The 23,697-nt window shown below is 38.4% G+C and overlaps 1 protein-coding gene across 1 annotated transcript in view; it reads left to right on the top strand.

Annotated features, from left to right (window-relative positions):
* Positions 1-21,721, top strand: part of EXOSC7 (exosome component 7) — a 23,819-nt gene extending 2,098 nt beyond the window's left edge. The window contains exons 2-8 of the mRNA XM_026842843.1: positions 988-1,089; positions 1,759-1,853; positions 6,862-7,027; positions 11,320-11,390; positions 15,982-16,105; positions 17,083-17,238; positions 20,317-21,721. Of these exons, the coding sequence (XP_026698644.1) occupies positions 988-1,089; positions 1,759-1,853; positions 6,862-7,027; positions 11,320-11,390; positions 15,982-16,105; positions 17,083-17,238; positions 20,317-20,421 (819 nt within the window). The 3' untranslated portion in view covers positions 20,422-21,721. The remainder of the gene's footprint in view (positions 1-987; positions 1,090-1,758; positions 1,854-6,861; positions 7,028-11,319; positions 11,391-15,981; positions 16,106-17,082; positions 17,239-20,316) is intronic.
* Positions 21,722-23,697: the final 1,976 nt, after the last annotated feature.

Consider the following 23,697-nt stretch of genomic DNA (forward strand, 5'->3'; position numbering starts at 1 on the left):
GTCCGGCCGTGCCTGGGGCTGGTGGTAGCGTTGGTCTGTGAGGCGTGGGGCAGGGACGAGGGAGGGAGGGAGGGAACTTGAATTTACCTGAATTTACCTTTCCCGCCCCCCTGGGCTTGCTCCCTGTGAGCAGGTGTGGGGCGGGGATAAGCTTGGGAGGAGGAAGGGAGGGAGGGAACTTGAATTTACCTGGCGTCTAGGGGAGAAATCTCTGGGTTAATAATCATCCAGGCACACTGAGAACAGGGCATCAGGACAGAAGGCAGCCTGAGAACAGGTGTGGGTTTGCTTTTCCATTTCTTGTCCTCCTCTCTCCTCTTGCTTTTTCTCGAGTTTTTGCCGTTGTGTAGAGTTTTAGCATGTCACTTAGCTAAGGAACAGTGAGAGGACCAAGGTGGAGGAGTGAAGGGCGTGTGGGGAGAAATGCCAAAGATGAAAGGCCTGTACTGTCAGTAAAGTCCAGAAACTGTATTTTACTGCAGAGAAAACTGCTATAGGGATGAGCTGCATAGTATCTGAGAGTACGTAACATCGGTTTTTGAAGCACAAACAGATGAAACCATTGGGAAGGTTGTCAGGTTATTTTTGTCTGCCGTGTCCTAATTGTGTATATAAAAGTACAGAATGTGAGTATCCCAAGAAAGACCCGTGTTTTGTTAAGTAATGTTCCTTTTGAAGCCAAGACCTTTACGCTTTTGCAGTCTGAAGCTGCCTTTTGGAATGGGAAGGATTTAGTGCAGGAGTTCATGTCTGTCTGCAGAGAGCTTGTGGCAAGCTCTAGAGAAATGAGAGGTAAATGGAAAAGCATGGTTGGTTCTGTTGTACTCAAGTGAAAGTTAGCGATGAAACTCTGAGCTTTTGCTTTTATATCCTTTTTACTGTGGTGTTTGGCTTAGGACAAGGAAACTTTAAAATCGCAGATTCTTTTTTTTTTTTACTTTCCATTGCTGATTCCCTTACACACAATATATTTATTGTCATACTTAGGAGGACCTTCGTGTAGATGGTCGTGGCTGTGAAGACTACAGATGTGCAGAAGTAGAAACAGATGTTGTATCAAACACAAGTGGATCTGCAAGAGTAAAGTTGGTAGGTAAATTTCTTAGGGATTGTGTACCTTGCTGATGAAATTTCTGTTTTATGTGAATAGTTTTAAGAGAAGTTGAGGCTATTTGTAGATGGGTTTCTGTGTGCGTGTGATAACGTGTGTGTATAGCACTAGCTGAAACTATGGGTTAAGGAAGTAATGACAGGATACAGAATTTGTTCAGGACGCCCCAACCTGCTTAAGCTAGATTTACTGTGAAGTACCTGGACAGCCTTCAATCTGAACTAATCTAACATTTAATCTTGAAAATTGAGTTTTCAAATTTCTTGAAAATTGAAATTGAAAATTCTGGCACGTGTTGACTGTGAAGAAGATAAATATACTGTGCAGTATTATAAAGGTTCTACAGAAATACCTGCTTCCAGAACCAAAATGATAGAAATAGTCATGGATGTTAAGAGTGTTGTTTTAACCTAGAGAAAGCTAATATGTACGGTAATTATTTGAAGAATCTTCTTAGGCTTAACATTGTCCTTCTAAAGCCTTTCTTTTTTAAAAAAACCCTAATGTTAGTTTAAGTTCACTCTGATAGAATGATCAGTGCAGATAACTGAAAGGTAGAAATGACAGCTTACCATAGGCATTTAATTTAAAGGGGTAGTTCTGTGACAACTAATTCCAGCTGTGCAATATGTTTTTTGCTTTAACAGGGACACACTGATATCTTGGTAGGTGTAAAAGCTGAAATGGGGACACCGAAGTTAGAGAAACCAGATGAAGGTTACCTGGAATTCTTTGTTGACTGGTTAGTATATGAGAAGTGAAGGAAATGGGTCTAATATTTGGAATAAATGACTGATCAGATCTTACCATTCTTCTGAGGTTTATACTTTCATTCCACTAACCTCCTATAAGGCTCTGAGTAATAGAAACGAGTTATTTTACTGTTTCAACAGTGGTGAATGTTCAGAAACTTTCTTCTGGTTTTGCAGACTCAAAATATACAAAACAACAGGAGTTAAAGAGTGAAAACAGGTTAAGTAAAACAATCCTAAATTGCATAGCATCACTGCAGCTGAAGAAGAGCAGTGGTTCAATTAAACATGCATTTAACATAACTTCGTGACTACAGTGTCAGTTGTCTTTTTTACAATGGTAGAATAGAGAAAATCTCTCTCAAAAATTAAGTATTCCAGAAGAAAAGAATTGACTGATACAGACTGTGCTTTAACTGTACTTAAAGGTTGGCTTACATTGTCTGTGAAAGCAGTGGAAAAAGTTTGAAGTGCATTTTTTACAAATCCATTTGTTTAAAAAAAGAAACATTCTCACTGTAAACTTCAGATGCAAAAGTTAATTAGAAAATTTAGTTACATTTAACAGTGAATCAATATTTCATTAACTAAAATGGTATTTGTTTTTAATCATATTCCTGTCTTTGAGCTACAAATGGACTATTGTTTAGTCTTAACAGTCTTCATAGTGCTCGAATTATAAAGGAAGCTAGAAGAAAACAGAGCTCTTGTTTTCAGGTTGCTCTGAAATAGCATAGTGATATCTCTGCATCACTACAGACTGTCTGCTGTCTGAAACTACAGTATCCGTGTCTTGTAGACTTCCTACAACTGTTCTTTATGAAGTAACGTGCTTTGGGAACCTCTCATAAAAGCCTTGGCGCCATCAAGTTAGCTGTTTCGTGTGTGACCTTTTTTTAATTTTTATTGAAAGGAAAAAGTGTTGCTACTCTGATATTAAAGCTAAGGTATGAGAGCTAGTAAGTGAGTTTGTATCTCATAATCTGTCTGACCTAACTGGCTATATGTGCCTTAACGTTTGTGTTTCTCTCCTGTTGTGCAGCCTTACCTTAGACTGCCTCTCTATGTCACAGTGTACTAGTTAACTGTGGAAACTTAGGCTTTTTAGAGAGAAAGACTCATCTACGAATTAATGGTTTGTCTATGATTACTGTTTAAAAAATATCAGATAGGAAGATGATCTTCTCCAGTGGGGTCCTGCCATTAGAGCGGATCTGAGCATGACTGCTTTATAACACTCATGGATGAAATATCCTAAATAGTATCTGCTTTGTTCTGGTGGTTTCTATGTGAAGAAAGTCCTGCAGCAGGCACATTTTCTTCCTAAAACAAGTGGTCTGTGGGGCTGTTGCAATTCTGTGGCACTTCTTTCATATGTAAATAAGTGTTAGAAAAACTTCAACTCATTAGATCATGTTAGCTGTATTTTCTAACTGTTAATCTTTGCCTCATAAGAAGATGGGAGGGATATGTGCGGCAGTATTGTGCAAGATGGATCTTGTCAGTTCTAGAAATAGGTAATCCTTACTTTCTGTGACAACACAGACCGAAAGCCTAAATTTTACAGAAGGGTAGTCACTTCTCGCATGCTTCTGCCACCAGGTAAAATTGACCTCTAGCCTCCAGAAGGATCCAAAAGACAAAAAGTGAACTGTAGGCAACTTGTTCCATGTAAAGGGAAGTGAGATGCTGTCGGTACTCTGATGTTTTTCCCTGCTGCCACTGGGTGGTAGTAACTGAGTGTAGTTTGACACACTGCATCTCCTGATGAAGCTCCTGTATGTTCTACTTGGCTTTTATATTGTTGAAATTAATAAGAAAAACTCAGACTGCAGTGTTTGCTATGTTAGAAATGCTTATTTCCTGAAACACTCAATGTTTCTTGTACTGATGAATAACTTGCTGGATCACATATATCATTTTCTGCCTTAAAATTCCATTTCTCTTCATTCTGTTCAGAGTCCTTAACCTAGAAACTGAGAAGCATGTTTAGTCCCATTTTTGAGATGAACTTCAGTGCAAGTGTCTGGAAGAGGTGATTTTTTGGAGCATTGCTTTGTGATAATAGGAATGAATTACTGAACAAGTCCATGTCCTATGTGATATCTGTACTGCTCATCAGCACTGGAGAAGACAGTCATCCTGGCCATTGATGTTGAAAGACTGCTGTGTCTGCTTTCCCATGCTTGAGTTTGGGGCTGTTATAATACTGACTTGTTAAGGGGTTTTTTTGGGTTTTGTTTTTTTGACTGAAGAAAAGATCTATCATATGAGCTTGAATATCATTGTAATCACATTAACACAGTTAGACAGCATCTGGACCTGAATTCAGGTCTATCTATCTCTGTGACTGCCTTTGTGGTCTGGATGTATCATAAACATGATGTCTTCTGGCTGCTTTCTGGAAGAGTGTAATATTAGTGAGATTGTTAACTTAATGCTGATTCTAAAACAGTGGAGCTGCCTTCTTGTTTCAAATGACTGTATGTTTCTTTTGGTGCAAGAACAGAAATCTGGTATTGGTTGCTTAAAGTAATACAGCTTTAAGTAAAGAATATCCTCTGTGTAATGAAGCCCTTGTATACCAGGACAATAGCTGTAAGCTTTTGTTTAATTAACTCTTGTTATTGTAGATTATAGTATAGTAATGGCCTGAGCAATGGATAGGAATTAGTTAACTACTGTGAGAAAGATTTTTTGACTGGTAACAGCAAGGGTTTTGAAATTCAGTAGAGGTCTGTGGTAGAAGCGTCCTTGGGCTTTAGGAGGGGTCTTGATTGTTATGCAATGTGACACTGAAATGTTTTGAAAGTCTTTAAAATTACATTCAGTTTGCAAATTGAAATTCTGTGCTCCACCTGGCCAACTATGTTCTTTCTCTGCTCCATAAAAGAAGGTTTTTGGCATTTTCTCTTACTAGTGTGCTTAAGAACCCCTTTTCAAATTTTTGCCCAGTGTAAATTACTACAGTACTCTGTGAGCATTAGGTGGCAGTGTTTACCATATAGTTACTATAATAATACCCTGCTAACTTTTTTATTTCACTTGGATTGCAAGGAACTTAAGTGTTAAAATAATAATGGAATTAAGATGCATTGAAACTTTCAGTGATACTCCAGTTGAGTCTTATGTTCTTCCTACTCCCTGTCAAAGAAAGCAGCCATTTATAATTAAAACATACAACATTTGATAAAACTTTGTTTAGAAGTAATAATGAGGTATAGATTGAGGTTTGTATAATTCTTTTCAGCTTATCATAGGAATCATAATGCTTGCATAACCATATTTTAAACAGAAGGATAAAAGCTGCTTCTGTGGATAAGGGCTTGTTTAATACAACTTGAAGACTTAACTCAGCATATTTCCAGAATGAAGTTATACTTAGATATGGTCCTATCTTAAAAAAAAATTGGTGTCTAATATTAATGCAACTGTGAGTAATGTTGTGTGTTACACTTGCAGTGCTTATTCATGTGGCAATTGTAGTCTGGAAACATAGGTCAGGGCTTGATTTGAAGTGGTTTTTTAAGGGCATATAGTGCTGTCTGTTTACAGAAGCAGCAAATAACTTCTATAAAATCCGGTAGCTCTTTCTGGCACTCTGAGTTTTCATCAGTTCTGCAAAAGAACAAGTTGGGAGAATTACTGTGAGGTAATTCTTATAAGTAATAATAATAGTAATAGGTAATAATATGTAAGCTTCTAGACTGCAGTCTTATTGATGCAGCTCACTGGATGGTTTAAGTCATACCTAGATGATGTGGATCTTTTTTGTTTTGTTTTGTTTTTTTAAAGGTGAAGGGACTGTATTCCAAGACTTTGTTTTCTGCTGTATGTTTGTATTCCTGTGGTGTGCCTGTTGGAAGAGCTAAGAGTTTGTATCATAATATAAACATGAAACAGACATGAGAAACTGGCACTGGGAGCTGCTCAGCCAGGATAATACAAGCTATTAAAGATTTTGAACATATTGAAACCAATTCTGTGGAATTGCCTCTTTTCGTGTGTTCTGTAATAAGAAATGAATTTGAGGGAGGTCTGACTAGTTTATTTAAAAACAAGATCTGCCATGTGGGCCATGCATCTACTGCTTGAGAATGCTTTTTCCCTCTAGAAACCAGAAGTTAGGTTCAGAGTATGTTTGTTATTTTGCCGTATATGCATCTCTGGACATTTCTGCTCTCTTTCGTTTTGATTTGGAGGTGGTTTGTTTTTTGTTGGGGGGGATGTGTGTTTGGTTTTGTAGGCCTGTTTTCTTTTATTGTTAGAATTTTGTTCTTAGCCAGGTACAAAGCCCCAGCACCCAAGGACTTTCTTGCACGACTGCTTGTAAACAAAGTTTGTTATGTTGGAATCAGGGGCGTGAAGAACCACACACTTTTGTCAGATCCTTTCTGAAAAAAATGTTCTTTAGTTGCTGCTCTCCATAAGCAGCAGCTGGTGAAAGTAATGAGCTACTTACCTGTCTGTAAGTGGCTTTATAGCAGAGAGTACACTGAGTAAAGAAATTACCAATTAAGGTCAGGCAGTCATGTCACTTTTTTTTTTTAAAAAAAGAGCATATTCTACTTGTCATATTGTCACATCTTTCTCTTCTTAGTAACTCTTATTAATAACAAGGCTGTCTTGTTAGCTGTTCTGAACATAATACAGATTTCTCTCACTTTTTTTTTTTTTTTTTTTTGATAGAGTTGAGGTGATAGAAGATGAGAGTGCTTAAGAAATAATCCCTGAGAGAATTCATCAACTTTAATATTGTAACTTGGGAACTGAAGATAGTAGTGGAATTTAATTAGTATCAGTATTTGTTGCAAAATGTAGGTACATTATCTGCATCAAGACATTTTCTTATGCAAAACTGAAATAATTTCTTTACAGATAGGATGCTTATTCTTGTACAAATAAATCCATAGGTATTTCTAATGCTTTGTATTTCAGAAATGTTCTTTGGGTATTGGCTGCTTCAGAAGTGAAAGTATTTTTTCTTTCTTTATCTAGTTCTGCAAATGCCACTCCTGAATTTGAAGGCCGGGGAGGAGAAGAACTTGGCACAGAGATAGCAAATACACTCTACAGAGTGTTCAGCAGCGAGAGCAGTGTAGACTTGAAATCACTTTGTATTAATCCCAGAGAGCACTGCTGGGTTCTCTATGTTGATGTATTGGTAAGTAAGGAAATGAAACTAAGATTCAAGGAGGTTTTTCAAGGCATTGACTAACTTAGCATAACTCTCTGTATTTTCATATTATAAAAGCCGCTCATAATGCGATACAGTGCTTCACAGCATGGATGGTCATTTTCTTGTGAATCTCCCTATAACAGTTAATCACTACTTCCACCTTGCTTTTTTCTACTGTTCTTGATGCCACTGCTCCACTGCAGAGCTAATAAAGCACTGAATACTTCAAATCTGTCTCAGATAAAAATTGGTGATCAAGGAAATTCCTGCTGAAGAAGGCTAAACTTTTTTCAAGCTAGATATAACAACAACTTTTTCATTGTAGTGAATGTAACTTAGCATGGACGTATGTTAGCCCTAACATAACTGTCCATCCTGTCTACCTCTTTGCACTATTATCACTGCTAATTCAGTAAGGTAACATTTGGCATAGGCACTTCTTGATGAAAGTTGTATGCATATATTGATGTAGAAGAGAAACTGAGTATTTGCTCCCATTAAAAAATGGAAACAATTTTTTGCATATAAGTCTTGTGCATGCATCAACTCAGTTTCCAAACTATGCTGTATTTAAAGCACTCTGTCATGGGAATTTAATAGAAGTCTGCAAGTCGTCTGCAAGTCAGACTCTCCTGAGCATTATTTCCAATTCTGGCTGGTCCAAAATTGAGTTTCTATTTGTCACATTTGTAACTGAAAATATTTTGAGGGATCTTACTCACATAAATCCAAGCATGTCTATGAAATGATTTGCAAAATGTTAAGCTGTATTGCCAAAAAAATTAAATACAGGGTTTTGTTAAACAAAACAGGATCATTTAGACTAAGACCTAAATAAATGTGAAAATTAGTCCATTAAGTGTTTAAAAGCAGTAGCATTAGCATAATTATAGTAGATATGGTACATACCGTGACTTAGTCTGCATACAGAATGATCAAATATGCACCACTGCTGAGTGCTTTAACAGTCCTAGTCACCAGCTTATTGGAGCTTGGCATAGTTTAATAGAGAATGAAGTGCTAGTTCTGAGAAATCACACTGGGGCCTTTAGTTACTAGGTAATTACAAGTAGAGGTACAGAGTATTAAATGCTGTACTTATTTAAGCAATGTACTACCTAACATTGCATAAACACTGCATAAACAAAGACTTTCATAAAGCTGACTGCTGCAGAAGTAGTCCTGTATATTTTTTGTATGAGGTATAACTGTTCATTTGATTTTTTCCTGGACAAAATTTTTGATTGTACACAGCTACAAACAGCCTTGGTATTTGTATGCTTTTTAATGTCATGTTCTGCAGGGGTTTTGTGTGTGAGCCACTGAAGAGCTGCTGGTAGTTAGAACAAGATATCATTAACATTTGTCTCTTACTCTGTTCCCCCACTTTTTTTTTTTCCCCTCCCTCCACCCTAGGCCTCTGTATTTTCACATTTGTGAGGTATTTGTACTATTTTCTTTTCTAAATAGAAGACATGTATATCACATGAGCTTATACTTGAGGTAGGTGCTTGATACCTACAGATTTTTCTGAAGCTGCTCTTGCTGAATCATTCCTATAGAATTCTATTTTTAATAGTACATGGTGGAAGTATGACACTTGTGCTAATATAAGGTACGAGTTGTATTATTCATCATTTGAGGGAGGCAGATTCTAAATATAATAACAGTGCTTACTTAGAGTCTTTTGGATGATGTTTTCCTTCAGAATTCCTGGAAATTGTTCACATTGGTGTTTGTGTTGCATAGTTAAGTTGGAGGGAAAATAAGCCTTAAATGTGTTGTAAGCCTGAAAATGCTGGTACCTTGTGGTCAACTGGGAAGGTACTTGTTTTCAAGTCTCGTTTCAAAAGACAAAAACCTATGCAGAATGTTACAAACCATTTGCTATGTAATTTAACCGTGCATGCTTTGGTTGAAGCATCTATATTCAGCGCCTGTCTGTAAACAAAATTTGAGATATGGAGCCTCAAAAGAGAAAATAGTATATTTTGCATAGCCATGCAGCTTATTGATTAAAAACATCTCAAATGTTTTTTAGTGGTCAGCATACTTGGGAGGTGCTATAGTTGTGTACAGTCAGACTGCAAAGATAAAACTTCAACTATACATGCCGCAAAGATGCAGACATACGGACACATACATAGATACATAATGTCAAAGGTCAAGAATATATACCTTGACCTTTTAAAATATATGCATTCTTTCTTAATAATGGAAGGCCTTCCACTTCCAAAGAGTGACTCGTGAGTGTGGAGATACACAGTACTGCAAAACCAATAAGCCTATTCTCACCCTCGCTGTCTTTCTCTCAATTTCTTTCCCCTTCTAAGTCATTGATATCAGAAATAAGTTTTTAGGCATTTTTGAGGGTGTTTTTGATACATGTATAGCCTTCTCCACATAATTCGCCTCAGCAGCCTGCTGTGCTGAGAGCAAGGAGAACCCAAGTGTGCAATCCCTTCATTCCCTACCCAGTCACAGCAACTTGTGTGTTGGTGAGAGTGCATTTAACCAAACAGAACCCTGTTAGCAATTCGCTACTCAGTATCCCTCAGAGGATTTCCTCATTTTTTTCTATTCCCCCTCCAGTTTGGGAAAAAAACATTAGATATCTGTCCTTTTGGAGGAAAAACTTCTTTCAGTAAGGCAAGGTCTACAATATTTTTCTCTTTTTTTCTCACCCCCAGTAACTTTTTCATTTGCATATCAGTAAATTAAGAGCAGCCCTTTCTAAAGACTCCTTTACTTCCCCCACACAACTCAGTTGTGCAGACTTTTAGTCCTTAAAAAAAAAAAAAAAAAATAGAACGGGAGAATCTCAGTACAAGGTGCTTCAGCTGAGAAGAGAGCATTCATTTCTTTTTGGAGGAACTGTTGCACCACGCTTGATACAGGCCATGTTCCTAGCCTGTAGGTGCCACTGTAATATAGATAAGGCTTTAGAATAGCAGCCTGAACATAAGCCTAGCAACAGTACAGGCACATCCCATTACTGTGTTTTAGTAATAAAGATACTGTGGGGCTTATTGTGTTATCCAGTAAAATCCAATAATGACTGAAAGTGGCAGGTTAACCTCTCTGTATCTAGCAGCTGTTTGCAAAGAAATAATCTGATCACCTTTGTATTTAGCTTTCTATCCCAACTTTTTGTTGTTCTTTTTACACAATTCAGTCTGTCTTCATAAAAATAAACTGTCTTTCCAGAATATCTGATTTATTATTTGCTCCCATTGTGGGAGTTTATCTCATTCTTAAATAGATTTTGAAGAACAATCAATGCAATCAGTGTTGCAAAACTGGTTTTGCTCTTATCATACAGCATAGATTGATGTAATGGAGAAGCCTCCATATGTTCTCACTGAAGCAGTTCCAAATGCTTGCAGGGGATGTGTGTATTCGTAGAATAGTACTGGCAGCTGAGAGCAGAGCTTCTCAGAGAACTAGCACTAGACTATGGCCAAATACGTCTTGGAATTGTCTGTCAGCCTACAGAAGGTATTAGTGGTTATGGGAGCCCTGCCTTTTTAGCTGGTATTCAGTGCTGTTCTTCTCTTTGACTGTTCTTCTGATCTTCATGGGGAAAAAGCTAAGATAGGCTCCCTCCACACACTTTAATTCAGATGATAGTGTTATCAACAAGTAGACTTTGACATCAGGATTTCCTTAGATCTTTTTCAGCTACAAGACAAACCTGCTGCTGACTCCTTTTCCATAAACAATAGAGAATAAATCATGATGTACCTTCATAACTATACCTTTTATAATTATCTTTTCTCAACATGTTCTTGGTGACAGTTTGTGTTGCTTTGAAAACAATTCTACGAATTGAATTTGTCCAGCTGATATTTAAAAAAACCCTCCTCTTTGAAATAAAGAAAATGGATTGACTTGATTTAACATTAAAGAATGAATGTGGTGAGTTTATAAAAAGTGCTCTGGTCATAGTCTAGTTCAGAGCCTTAGCACAAGAAGAGTAAGAACAGTGGGGGTTTCATTTCAGGTTCTAATATTAAATTGTATCATTTATTTTATTATGAAGTGTGTTAACTCTTCCATTTTGCATCTATAATACTGTTAGCTGTAATCTTAATTTCCTATCTGCTGTTTCTTTTCATAGATAGGTTTTAAAGACAACTTTTTGTTTAAAAAAAAAAACCAACCTGTTCTGGTTCTTAGTTTTGTGCCTTTTCAAGTAGATTTAAATAAAATAAAGCCTTGGTTTAAAGGCACTAGCCTGATTTTTCATTTAAAGAGCTTCTTTTTTTCCTCTCCAGTTATTGGAATGTGGTGGGAACCTCTTTGATGCAATCTCTATTGCAGTGAAGGCAGCTCTCTTTAACACAAGGTAAAGCAGAAATGTCATTTCATGTGAGTGAAAAAGGCATGGGAGGTGAAAGAGAAGTACTCTCTGGGAGCTAAACGTTTTTAATGCTTAATTATTTAAATACTAACCAAAGTAACTTTCATTCAGATACAAGGCAGTCCATTTGCTTGCAAGTAACATGAACTAAAAACTTGAATTCAGTTTCTAATAATCAAGTGTTATATTGCATTATATGCATGCTCAGGCTCACAATATAACTTCTGTTCTGTAGCCAGATCCAGAAAAAAATTGTCTTGACCATGTGGTTTTGTTGCAAGTAGTTGGAGGCCCTTGTTGATGCCTCGTGGGTTTAAAATAAGTATTTACTGATAAGTGATGCTCCTGAATAAGAAGCCCTCTGTCAGTGTGACTACTGATTTGTAACTAGCCCTAATTTCCCACTTCTGATGTTCTTTCTCATTAACTGTTAGTCTAGAGGGTTTGGGTTTTTTTTAAACTAAGAATAAATGGTGGTGAGAGATTGTGGGGAGGGGGAAATAATGTGTCTTTAAAAGAGCTTTACCCTGTGCATTTTAATTTAAAGAATGGAAGAACAAAATCTAGTAGAATGAATGATGTGAGTGCTCTCTGTGTGTGTTAATGATAATTTTCAATACTATTTTTTCTAATGTTTTATCTTCATTATCTATGGTGAAAGGGAATATAGAGTTTTGTAGCACCCTTGAGAAAGAAACTAGGTGAATGGCTTTGCTAAAAAACGTATATAGCAAAAGTTGCTGGAAGAGGTACAAAAGATTTTTACAGGCATAAATGTTCTACAAGTGGATCTTTTAAAGACCAATCTCAAATTGTTCTTCAGCTGTAAATTAGAGATCTGCTAGTCACTGGTATAGTTCTGGCTTACTCATCAGGGAGTCAGCACACAGGACTAGTGCTGGAGAAGTACGTGCAAGAAGAGAAAGAAAATATGGTTTTGAAGACAGGCAGTATGTCAAGTTATAAACACTTTAAAAGGGGATAAGAGGAGAATCCATCTGAGACTACAGCTTGTATATATTGCTGAGAAATTTCCCATGTTAATCGAGTTCTCCACAGTAACTTTTAACAGTAGATTGTATCTGTAGCATTAAGAAATACTGTCACAAACATAATGGCTCACAAAAGATTGGACAGTACACTAAAGGGAAGAAATGCCTATGTCTCTGTGTGAGCTGCCAGGGTGCAAAAGTCATATAGTTAATACAGTTGCTCCCATGTGAGTTTTTTTGCAGATCTAAGGCATGTACTTTATTTACAAGATAACTAGGTCTTATTTCAGCTAGAATCCTAGTTCTGAGTAAAGAGAGAAGATCATATAAAAATAAAGTAAATAAAATAAAGTCTGTTGCTTTGGGATCTTGGGCAATGTGGAGGGTGTAATTGTATTAATGATGCTGTTTTATTTTGATTTTTTTCTGACAACTTTATCATTCATGGAATCTTTAATCTGTGGGCAAGCATCCACAGTCTTGTGGAAGTCAGATACCGAATCAAAATGTGGTATACTACAGCATAATGCAGAGTCTGTTGATTTTTTTACATGTGAAAACCCTGTGTATTGATTTGAGCAGGGAATTCTAGTACATCTAATCTCACACAGGCTCAAAGTCAAGAGGTGAAATTCAGATTGAAAACCTGTTGTCCTCATTCACTGTTCCTCTCCTTTTCCCTTGGTACCTACTAAGTTTTCTTTGGATTGACACAAGGTTGTTTAGAGGAGCTGCCCACTCTCCATAAAATATTACTGTCCAAGCAAGACATTGGTTTGAAGATGACTTCAGATTAAGTGTTCCGAACTTTGCTTGACATGTATTGCTCGAAGTCTTACTTGTCTTTCATAATCTGTTTACAGCCAGGTTTTTGTTATGTTTTCAGATATTTGTCAGACTTGACTGCAGCCTTAGAACAAAGAGCAGGGAGCTCAAGCTGCTGTTTTTTCTTTGAAGCTACAAATTTTTAGATATTCAAATAGGCATTTGAAAGCCTCAGCTTCATCCTTAAAATCTTGCTCTTAATTATTTTTATAATACCTATGGACATATTTTTCTTTAGGGCTAAATAAATTCAAAATTGTAATTTAAGGAATTTTGCGTAAGAATTAGGGGATTTAAATCCTTTGTATGTCTGACCTGACTCATCATATCCCCTTCAGGCATGGAACAATGACAATATGACTGTTTTAAGGGGAACATTTACTCCTCGGAGGGTTGTATTGTTCATTGTGTTCTAAAAACTATATCAAGATCATGTGTAAAAGATTGCAGATACCAAACTTTCTTCTTAACAGTGTCTCCAGGGTGCTTAAGGCTGTTTTTATCCATGATGGAAGTAGGTATTGTAAAATGTGCAAGTCTTAGCATTAAATTTGATCTTGTGGAATGTGCCTACTTGCAACCGGGGTAACGGAAACTAGGCAACTTACAAAAGCTACAGAGTTTATAACACAGTAGTCTTGCAGATGTCATGGTTTTTTGCTGGGCAGCATGGTCAAGGCAGAACGATGCCTGCTTGGAAGGGTAGAACTGGTTTTTCAGTTGTGAAATCTGGGTCTGCAGCACACAGAAAAGAGCATTGTTTCTTACGTGATTAAGTCCTGCTGTACAGATTTCTGCCCTGATTAGTTGCAGGAATCAAAATAGAAAAATAAAAAGTTTCAGAGTAAACATGTACAGCTAGTTCTTAAGATAAACCTTCACAAACAGGGAGAGGAAATCTCCAGCTTTCTGGAAATGCTTTGTGCTGTACTCTGCCTAGTTTTTGTGTGTGTATACCCCCTTTTTACGCAACTATGATGCTTGTGTCTGATCAACTGTCTTTTTGCCTCAGCAATAGTCCTAATTTGTACCTCTCTCATCTGTTCTTGGCCAGAACAGCTCCATGCAGGCATTTTTCAGGTATTAATTCTGACAACTTTTTCTTGCAGACCAAATATTGCTCTGGCTTCATAGCTGGTTTAGGGTGACATTCAAAATTGCTTAATCTCACAAATCTTCTTGAAATTTTCCTTTTTTTTTTTTTTTAAATACTGCTCTGACACATATGCTTCTTGTCTAGGCTGTTGTCCATAGTCCTATGTAGCTTGCGGGTTAGTCACCTTGTGACTTTATTCCATCAATTTTTAATGGAATATTTTTAACTCGACAACAGGCTTTGATGCATTTCCAATGAGTTGCATAGCATTCTGAGTTTCATTTCAGGAGAAAGTACACATCGCAGTTGTTGTGCTTACTGAAAGTTTTTGTTTTATCTTGGTTCAGGCCAATGTTCTTGCAGGGAATTTGTTCTCACTGAAGCAGGGTTAGCTGTTGTGAAGTACTTGCCTCCAGGACTTTTAGCCACAAATAACTAGAATACTCTTCCAGGGAACAACACAAACCACTCTGCACTGGTGGGGGAAATGCTCGCTAAATCAGTCCCTATCTCCTCCTATTTTTACAGAGATTTGGTACAGAATGCCTAAAAGAATGTAACCTCCAGAGTCTAGTTATAAAGCACAATGCTGCTGTAAAAGCACTAATATAAAAACAGATTGTGGTTACATTCCACATGGTTAGCTTTCTAGGGACATCTTGAAATACTTTATGTTCTCAATTGCAAATGTATAAAAGAGTAGCATGGTTGAGCTGTGTGGGGGTTTTCCTGGCCAGTGAAGCAAAGTGTCTCAGTCAGTATTCCATCCTAGTGGGCACCTGGATAAATGACGGTATATAAGATGCTGATGTTCTTGACAGCTTGAGATACCATCTTCTACTAAATTGTTTTAAATTACTTTATTCATTATGCTAAGAAAACTGCATTAAATCATCCTGTGAAGCTCCCATTAAATGGCTATCACAAATACCACTGACAAAGGAGTCTGTCTAAGCTCATTTGTGAGAGAGCTTGTCACTCACAATTGAGAAGAAAGCATTTCTTGGATTTCTGGCTGGGTTTTTATCCCTGGTTGTTGTTTTTGTGTATCTGTCTTTAGAACAATAGAATCTTCTGGCTTCTCAAAGAAATGAAACTATCTTGCAATATTCCCATCTTGCTAAAGAGAAAGGATTTTACTAATGTCTTTTTTTTTCCCTTTACCCCAAGTCTTCTTAGTTAGTGTCATTCTTTCCTGAACAACTTTACTACTTGTATTTGCTGCTGATGTCACAGCTTTGTCAAGCACTGTAATTGCTGTAATACTGACAACTTTATTGTTGTCTGCAAGGTTGGGAACCACAGTACAAAAGAATTCAGTCTTGGTTACTTCTCTCCTGTGCATCCAGGCAGAGGTACAGAGTATTGTTTAGAACTGACTTGTGCAATTCGGAAAGAATCTCTCCCCCCATACATTAGTATAAAAAACAGCTCAAATTCTAACAGTTTGAGTAAATATGATGATCTTAGACTAAATATGTTCCCGCTTACAATGTTTTCTTCCTAGTCGCAGTGAGTTGTTAAAACTTTGATAACATTCAGGATGTTTTTCTAAGCTTTTAGCCTCATTTAGAGGAAAGGGCACTTCCTGGTGTTGAGACTGTTACTACAACTGTATTCATTATCTGTTCTGGCAATGATTTTGCTAATTTTGTTTCCACAGAATACCTAAAGTACGAGTTCTGGAGGACGAAGAAGGCTCTAAAGAGATTGAGCTGTCTGATGACCCTTATGATTGTATTCGACTTAATGTGGATGATGTGCCCTGCATCGTCACACTAAGCAAAGTAAGCCTGACAAATTTCTGACCTTCTACCTAGACCTTCTACCTAGAGACTTCAGTTTCTGTTAACTTCACCTGCCTTTTTTTTTTTTTTTTCCCTAGATAAAAAATTTGTGTTACAGAAATGGTCAGTGTCCACTATGTGTTTATATTTGTTCATCTTTGGCCTCCTAATTAAGACATTTTAGTGAATAAGGGGGTTTTTCCCACCTCTGACTTGCAGGTTTCTACTTGATGCATTCTTAAAATGCATCTTCTCGCATGCAGAAGAGTTGTTTATTATTTTTCATCTAGTCTTTGCTCAACATCCACAGCAGCAGATACTTCAGTGTGTTAAAACAAATGGCCATTGTTGTGAGGTGCAGAGTTTGTGTGATCTGCCTGGAATTACACAAGTATTTGTGGTAGGGGACAAAACTCTGTTTTCATGGGTGCAATACTGCCCTTTCCTTTCAAACAGGTTTTTGTTTTCCACATATAGCACATAGCATCCCTTATCAACTGTGTTAGCTACATTTGCCATTGCAAGAGTTAGTGATTCACTTAGTTACCTGACAGTTTGTCTGATATTTCTTTTAAGCAAGTTGCATAAATAGTAGAAAGGCTGTCACTGAAGTAGGGGCTCACCTGAGTCTCAGGATGTGTAATTTTCACCTAGGTGGGAGGAAAGTCCATTCTTGGAGTTGGGAGGGAAAGGGGAATATGGAGCTTCATATAGATGAAGGGATGGTCAGAGAGGAAAACAGCATGAAATAGTGACGTGCTTGTCTTGTGTCTCTTATGTATGTACACACAGTTTGGGGTCGGAGGCTGTTTAAATACAGTGCTGTAAAGTCAGTCTCTGACCACAACCAGAGGCCACGTAATATTAGGATGAAAGGCTGCAGGTAACTATCTGAGCTAACACTCACAGTTTAACTTTTATTAATAAAGAGCTTAGAAAACTGCAAACTAATACGTTATTTTGTGACTACCTTACAGATTGGATATAGGCATGTGGTAGATGCTACACTTCAGGAAGAAGCCTGTTCTTTGGCCAGCCTGCTTATTTCTGTGACCAGTAAAGGTGCCCTCACTTCTATGAAGAAAGTGGGGAAAGGTAGCCTGGATCCTGAGAGTATTTTTGAAATGATGGAGGTAAGGAGTTTTGAGCAGTTACTGCCTTGGGTGATGTTGCATGAGTTGGAGCTTGGGTATATGAAAAACTGCAGTAAGGACTTAAGAGCAGAGATCTTGGTGCTTTTATTAGATGCACAAGGGACTTGCTGAAGGTCACAGAGAGTTCCTTTGAAACAGAAACTAGTATGAATGGATGTTATCTAAAACTTTGAGATGCCTGAAATTTATGGTACTCAAATTTGTTTCAGTCAGGTACTTCACAACTGTAGGACTGTGAAGCTCCAGTTGATAAACTTTGGGACTATTTTTAAAGAACATGTTCTGTCTCTTGTTTTATACTTTAAAAACTGAAAGAACAAAACTTGTCACGTGGTAAAGTCCTTATAGAACTAGAGATGGTACTTTGAATTGATAGTACATGATATTCTCTTCTAGCACAACTCATTTGTTTTGTGATAAGCTTACTGTTCTCACTTTACTTTTGGTTTTTCTTTGCTTCTTTACTGGGTTTTTGATCTGCCCTTACTCCATTAAAATACTAGTATCTGGATATTGTTCACATCCACATAAGAATTGCATTTTAAACCTTTCTTGAGGCTCTTCTTAAATCTGTCCTCCAGTATAAATTCTGATGCCTGGGTTTGGCCTTGAGCGTGAGACAGAAATGGCTTTTGAACTTGGAGTCGGAATGAAAATTCAGTATTTCAAACTGGCTCTGTTTCTTAGAGATCCAGAACTAATTTCAGCGTGGCTGTACTATGGAATGCAGAAATTGCGGCCAAGTTTGAAAACACTTGGTCTCAAGTGGAAATTCCATGCTGAGTATATGTGACACCTCACTATTTCATGATGTCAGTCCAGAGTGCTAATCTTGGTGGTACCAGTGGGCTTTCTGTTTGCATTCCAAGATGTCACTTATTCCCCTTATCTGTGTAGAGGAGTGTTATTGTTAATCTGGCATTGTAAAGAAATTAAACTTCCTGTGGACATCTGACGTGTCTTCCTTGATGAATTTTTAGTCCAATTCTGATTAAATGTCATAGGAGACGTGAGGGTTTGGGTCTCGGGCTATTACAGAGAGATGAGTGCCTAAGTCACATACAGGTTCATGGTAGAAGCTGGCCTCCATGCAAATTATCTGCACAAATCTTTGATCGGAGCCTTTGATTTATTTGATCACTGATTTCATTCTGTATTGAGCCCTGAATAGGAAATGAACTTCTGCAGTTCCATTGTATAGCCTACCCCCAAAGGCTGTGCTTGAGATTGTATAATGCTTATCTAAACACTAGTCAGAGATGCATATGGAAGGTAACCATGGGTAATATTCAAACTGTCCTACTCTTCTTATGACCTTTAGTGAACTTGTCCCTACTTGTTGGTGCAAGGAGCTAAAAGCTTAAGCTGATCACCCAGTGAGTGTGCTGTCTCTCAATTGCTTTGGAAGAAGTCTTCCCTCTTGAGTGGTGAGAAGTTTGAAGTCGTGAGGGATAAAGCTGATCAGAAGAAACCAAGGTGTTTTCTGGGAAATCAAATATTATCAGTTTGGTCCAGTCTCAAACTCAGAAGCCTGATTAGGATACCAAAAACCCCAAAGAGGCCTGGAAATTTCTAGTGGAGGAGCTGCCCAACTCTTGCTTGACACCTCTGTTCTCCAATGATTTGCCTGCAGGTCAGACAGTGTTCAGCTTTCCCTGCCTGGTAGAGAACAGACATATCTCTTAAGAAGGCAGCTTCATGGGAAAGTTTTGGGAAGCTGCCAGCATTAGGCTTTTTTAACTGAGTTTATGATCTGATCCATAAGAGAAGCAAGCAGGAATAAGGTGGCAACAGTGTTGGGTCAATACCAAACCTCTGCACACTTCCCATTTGCTTTGACCTGTTATGAGTGATGTTGTCCTGCATTTGAGGAGAAGAATTCACAAAGTGTATCACCCCTCGGGACTCCAGACTGCTGCTGTGGTGTTTGTCCCAGTGCAGAGCTGTAACAATTCTTGTGTGTGCCCCCCTTTATTTAGCATGACTCGTAGTGTCTAGGATTAACAGCCATCCTGCTGCATCAAAGCTCTTGGCAAATGCCCTTTGGTACTATCTGTTGTGTTCTGTTAGAAATGTACATTATTTTAACGTTTGTGTGCCCACAGTCTTGGCAATTGTCATCAACAGGTGAAAGAGAGCTTTATGGTCATCTGTATGACAGGCATAGGCTTTGTTGCATAGATCAGGAGCTAATAAACTCAGCTTAACATACCTGTCTCTGGCTCTCTAGAGACAGGTGGGCTCTCTTCATCTCTGGATGGAGTCGGTGTTTCAGATCATTTAGAGAAACCCTGGAAAAGCTCTAATAAGCAGCACTGCCTTAAGATCTTTATTTCAGCATCACCCAATGATTCCCTGTCCTGTAGCTTCCACAGATCAATTGTGCATGTAGGAAGAGTAGATGACATTGGAGCTAATCCTGGTGGTCTTCCACTGCTGGAATTTATTTCTGTAAAGAAAACCTTCTGTTAACTCCTTTAAGGTCCTTGGACAGTACAGAGTAGCAAATCATGATGAAGAATCTGCCCACAGACTGATTTGGTTATGCAGCCAGTGTGCATTTTGCACATCTCTGGCCACATAACAGGGTATTGAGCTGGTCTAAATTCACTCTGCTGATTCTGAGCACATTTGGAATAGTTTACTGAACTTTGTATTAGTAGGCTGCTTTGCTGGTCAGGTATCTCTTGTCTTCTGGCTTTTTGCGTCATATTGCGTGTGCTGGCTAATTTGAATGTGTGCTTGTGCTGATGTGAATTTAATTTGTATTCCTGGGTGATCCAGCAGTGCACAGATCTTGTATTAATGATCACAGAATGCTTCTCTGATGAGTGGGAGCACTGCCTTTATGTGTACATTTTTTGAAAACTTAATGAAATTAAAACGAAACTTCCACCACTGTTATTTTTCTTAATTAAAAGCGTATTTTTATTATACCAGCTGGTGTATATGAATCATTAAAGGGAAAATATTTGTCAAAAGGAAGTGTTCTATGAGAGTTGTCTTCCTGTTAATAAGCTTATGTCTTAAATTTGTTTTGTTTTCTTTGCATTACAGATGGGAAAAAGAGTAGGCAAGTCATTGCACATAGCCCTTCAGAAGATTTTGGATGAAGAAGAGAGTTTGGGGACCTCACGGCAGAAAGTTGGATTTCTAGGATGAGTTTTTATTAAATGTTCAAAACTGGTTTTAATTGATTGTGCGATCTTGTCAGTTTGTATATAGAAAAAGGAGATTTTTTTTTTGTTCCAGTACTGTTATCCTTCTGGCTAAGAAGCTTCTAAAATGTTACTAAGCGTAAAGAAAGCTACAGTTAAGTGCAAATAAGCAGATTTGAGATGCTTTCCATGTCAGTAACTGTCCGCACCTAGAAGTGCATTAGCAGCAATTGATGCAATTGCTTGGGAAGTCTTGAGTCTGTTTTGAAGAGTGACTGGTGTAGGTTCCTCTTAATTCTGTTGGCATGTGTTCCACTTCTGCAGACCAGCTGCTGTGTTCTCAAGTATATATGGGATTGTCCTCGGTACAGCACAAGACAGGTTTTGGGCCTCTTGAATTTTTTTTTTTTTTTTTTTTGTTCACCAGCCAGATGAGAACAGCACTTGGTGGAAGTCTTCCTTCAAATCATCGTTATTTTCTTTGAATAAAATGTGGTTCGATTTTACGATTTTACTGTAAATACAGCATGGTCCCAAGTTTCCAATTCATGTTTTAAACCAAGATTTCTCTGCTCACTAGAGCTCTGCTTATCCCTTTTGCCAACAGGTACAATAGTAACCTAGCTGAAACCTCTCATGGTGCCTAACATAGAAGGGAAAATAATTTAAGTTTTAAGAGTTTGGTAATTCAGCTGGAAAAGCATAGTGGCTGTCAGTAATGATCTGTTACAGAGAAAGACAGAAGATGGCAGATAAGGTATGCAATCAAGTGGTATCACCAGGTCTTCAAAGCAGTGGATTCCCTCCCTGCATCAGTCGGCTGACCCAGCAAAGAGTAACAGCTGTTTACTTGGCAGGGTAGGAAGAGACAACATATGGAAGAAGTCAGAGGAAAAAGCTGATTTTCAATAAGTTGGTATTTCAGCTGCAAGTGTTTGAAGGATCATTTTGAACAAACATTATGGCAAATATTACTACAATAATCCAGGAATCATTTAGCTCTTAAGCAGCATTTTCTGAATTTCCTGTTTTAATTTCCTAATATCAGATTCTAAGAACATTCTCTTAACTGGAACATGTCTGGTGGGGAGAAGGGAAGGTTTTTGCTGAAGAAGAGCTGTAGATGTAGGACAAAACATACTATGGCTCAAACTAGTAACCATGATCACATTAAAATATATGGTGTACATAAGGTTTCCACATCTCTTCAGCCCTTTTCCTAGAGCTCACAATCATTCAAGATGACTGCATGCCACTGTGTATTTCAGATATGTGTAGCCACTACTATAACAAGCAGGCAGGTTTAAAAAAAAAAGTAAATAAATAAAAAGAAGAAATTATCCAACAAAATTTGCCCAAGATGTCTATTTTGAAGAGGTGGGACTTTTTTCAGTACCTTAAGTAATGGGTTAGGTAGGTTATGATAGTGCTACATAGTAATACAGCCAAGAAGTGACAGTGATTATAGGTATCACTCCAGTAGTGTTACTCTGTGTGAGGGAAAGACTAAGCTGACATTGGGTATACAGTATCTGTGATCCATTCTTTGCCACGCAAAGCTATTTGTAAGAATGTAGAAAGAAAGAAAACTGAAGGGAGAAAAACCATTTACAGTACCTTAGACTTGTCACAGACAGTTTTTCTTTGGTCATGTGCTGTTTAATGTTTCAGAAAATGGTTAACGTAAATGAGGATTGCAAGTCTTAAACCACAGTCATTCTCTGAATAGCTGTTGCCTGGTTTATTACAGATTTGTGGTTGGATACCAAAAGGCTGCCCAGAGTTACTTCCAGGGTGAATTTTGTAACATGATAATAATAGTGTATTTCTGCACAGCCTTCCAGCTGAAGGATCTCCAAGCGTTTTGCCAGTTACATCATTTGCTTCTTGCCTGTTCTCCAGATGCTTTTAATTTTAAATTGATTGTTGGGGGGGTGGGAGGACAGAAACCTCACTGTTTTCAAGCATGTTAACTGACACCTCTGTGGAGGTGAATATGTGTGTGTTGCCTCTCCACTTCTTACTAAGGATGGCAAATATTTAGCCCATCTAAGATCTAGGCTATGTGCTCAAGACATTTAAAAAACAGACTCTTGGTACCTGGGCATCTCTGTCTGCTGCCAGCACAGGGAAACCTGTAGAGCAGCTGTGTATACAAAAATGGCTACCTCAGTCACAAAACACGGTACCAAGCACTTCCTGAGAGCGTCACTGTAAATTAACATGATGCAGGTCTCTGCAGTGCCTCCTCTAACCACGTGTGTCCTCCCCCCCAGGTCTTCTGTAGCTGTGTAAGCAGGCACAGAATGAAATGGGGGTCTTCAAGGGGTCCCATTTGTTCCACATTCCCTACCTCCCATCTGTTGGAATGGCAAAGCATGGGGTGGAGTGTGACCCCAGCTCAGACTGGGGCTGCTTCTACCCCTGAGATATAAATAATGAGTCCAGCCAAAAGTATTACACAGCTGCTAGTTGGTCTCAGCTGCTCCTGGAGGCTTGCTGCTACCAGCTCATGTCCCAGATGGATAAACAAAGCTCTGAGAGGGGTAAAAGAGCCTACAGCTCTCCCAGCTGATGCAACATCTGCCAAGAAATCTTTGAGGCGGTGGTTCTCAGGCATACTAAGCGCTGTGCTGCCCATTTCTATTTTCTTAGCTCTCTTTAACTCCTCCTTTCCATCCCAAACAAAAATAGCAGTTAGATTTTTTTAATAGAGACTTTAACTGAGACTGCTCCTGTTCCCATCTGGGCTGGTGGAAAGTTCCATGTGTTGCTGTGCAGATATTGCCACGTTTTCATTGACTCAAGTCCAGTAGAGCTAAGAGGAAACATCTGCGGAGCGGGATAGCTCTGTTTGTCCCAGAAATTAATTGCTTCTGCTGGGAGTGTCAAGAGGCTGAAAGCTGTTGTACTAGACATGAGGAGTCTAGCAGCTCCTGATAGGCTTCTACTGGTGTTGCCTAAACCTAAAAAGCACTCGACTGCAATTTACTTTTTTTTTTTTTTTTTCCCCAATGTATCTCAGCTTAAAAGTCTAAAGGTTTGACAGGGACAGCCCCCTTGAAGCAGGAGAGGGCTAGGCTGTAGGTCAGTGGGCCTGACTCATTTGGTTCTCATGTTCCTCCAGATCTGTGTTTACTCTCAGGGTGATGCACAGCAGATTTACCAAAGCCCAGGAATCCCATAAGCCAACACTTTGATAGCAGTCCAACATTGCAATTGTGTAGTTTGGGGAGGAGAGGGGAGCTCATTCTGCCTAGGGGGGTGGGCGTGGAGGCAG

The sequence above is a fragment of the Athene cunicularia genome (assembly GCF_003259725.1).
Source record: "Athene cunicularia isolate RWA chromosome 2 unlocalized genomic scaffold, athCun1 chr2_part1, whole genome shotgun sequence".
In the NCBI taxonomy this organism is placed as follows: Eukaryota; Metazoa; Chordata; class Aves; order Strigiformes; family Strigidae; genus Athene; species Athene cunicularia.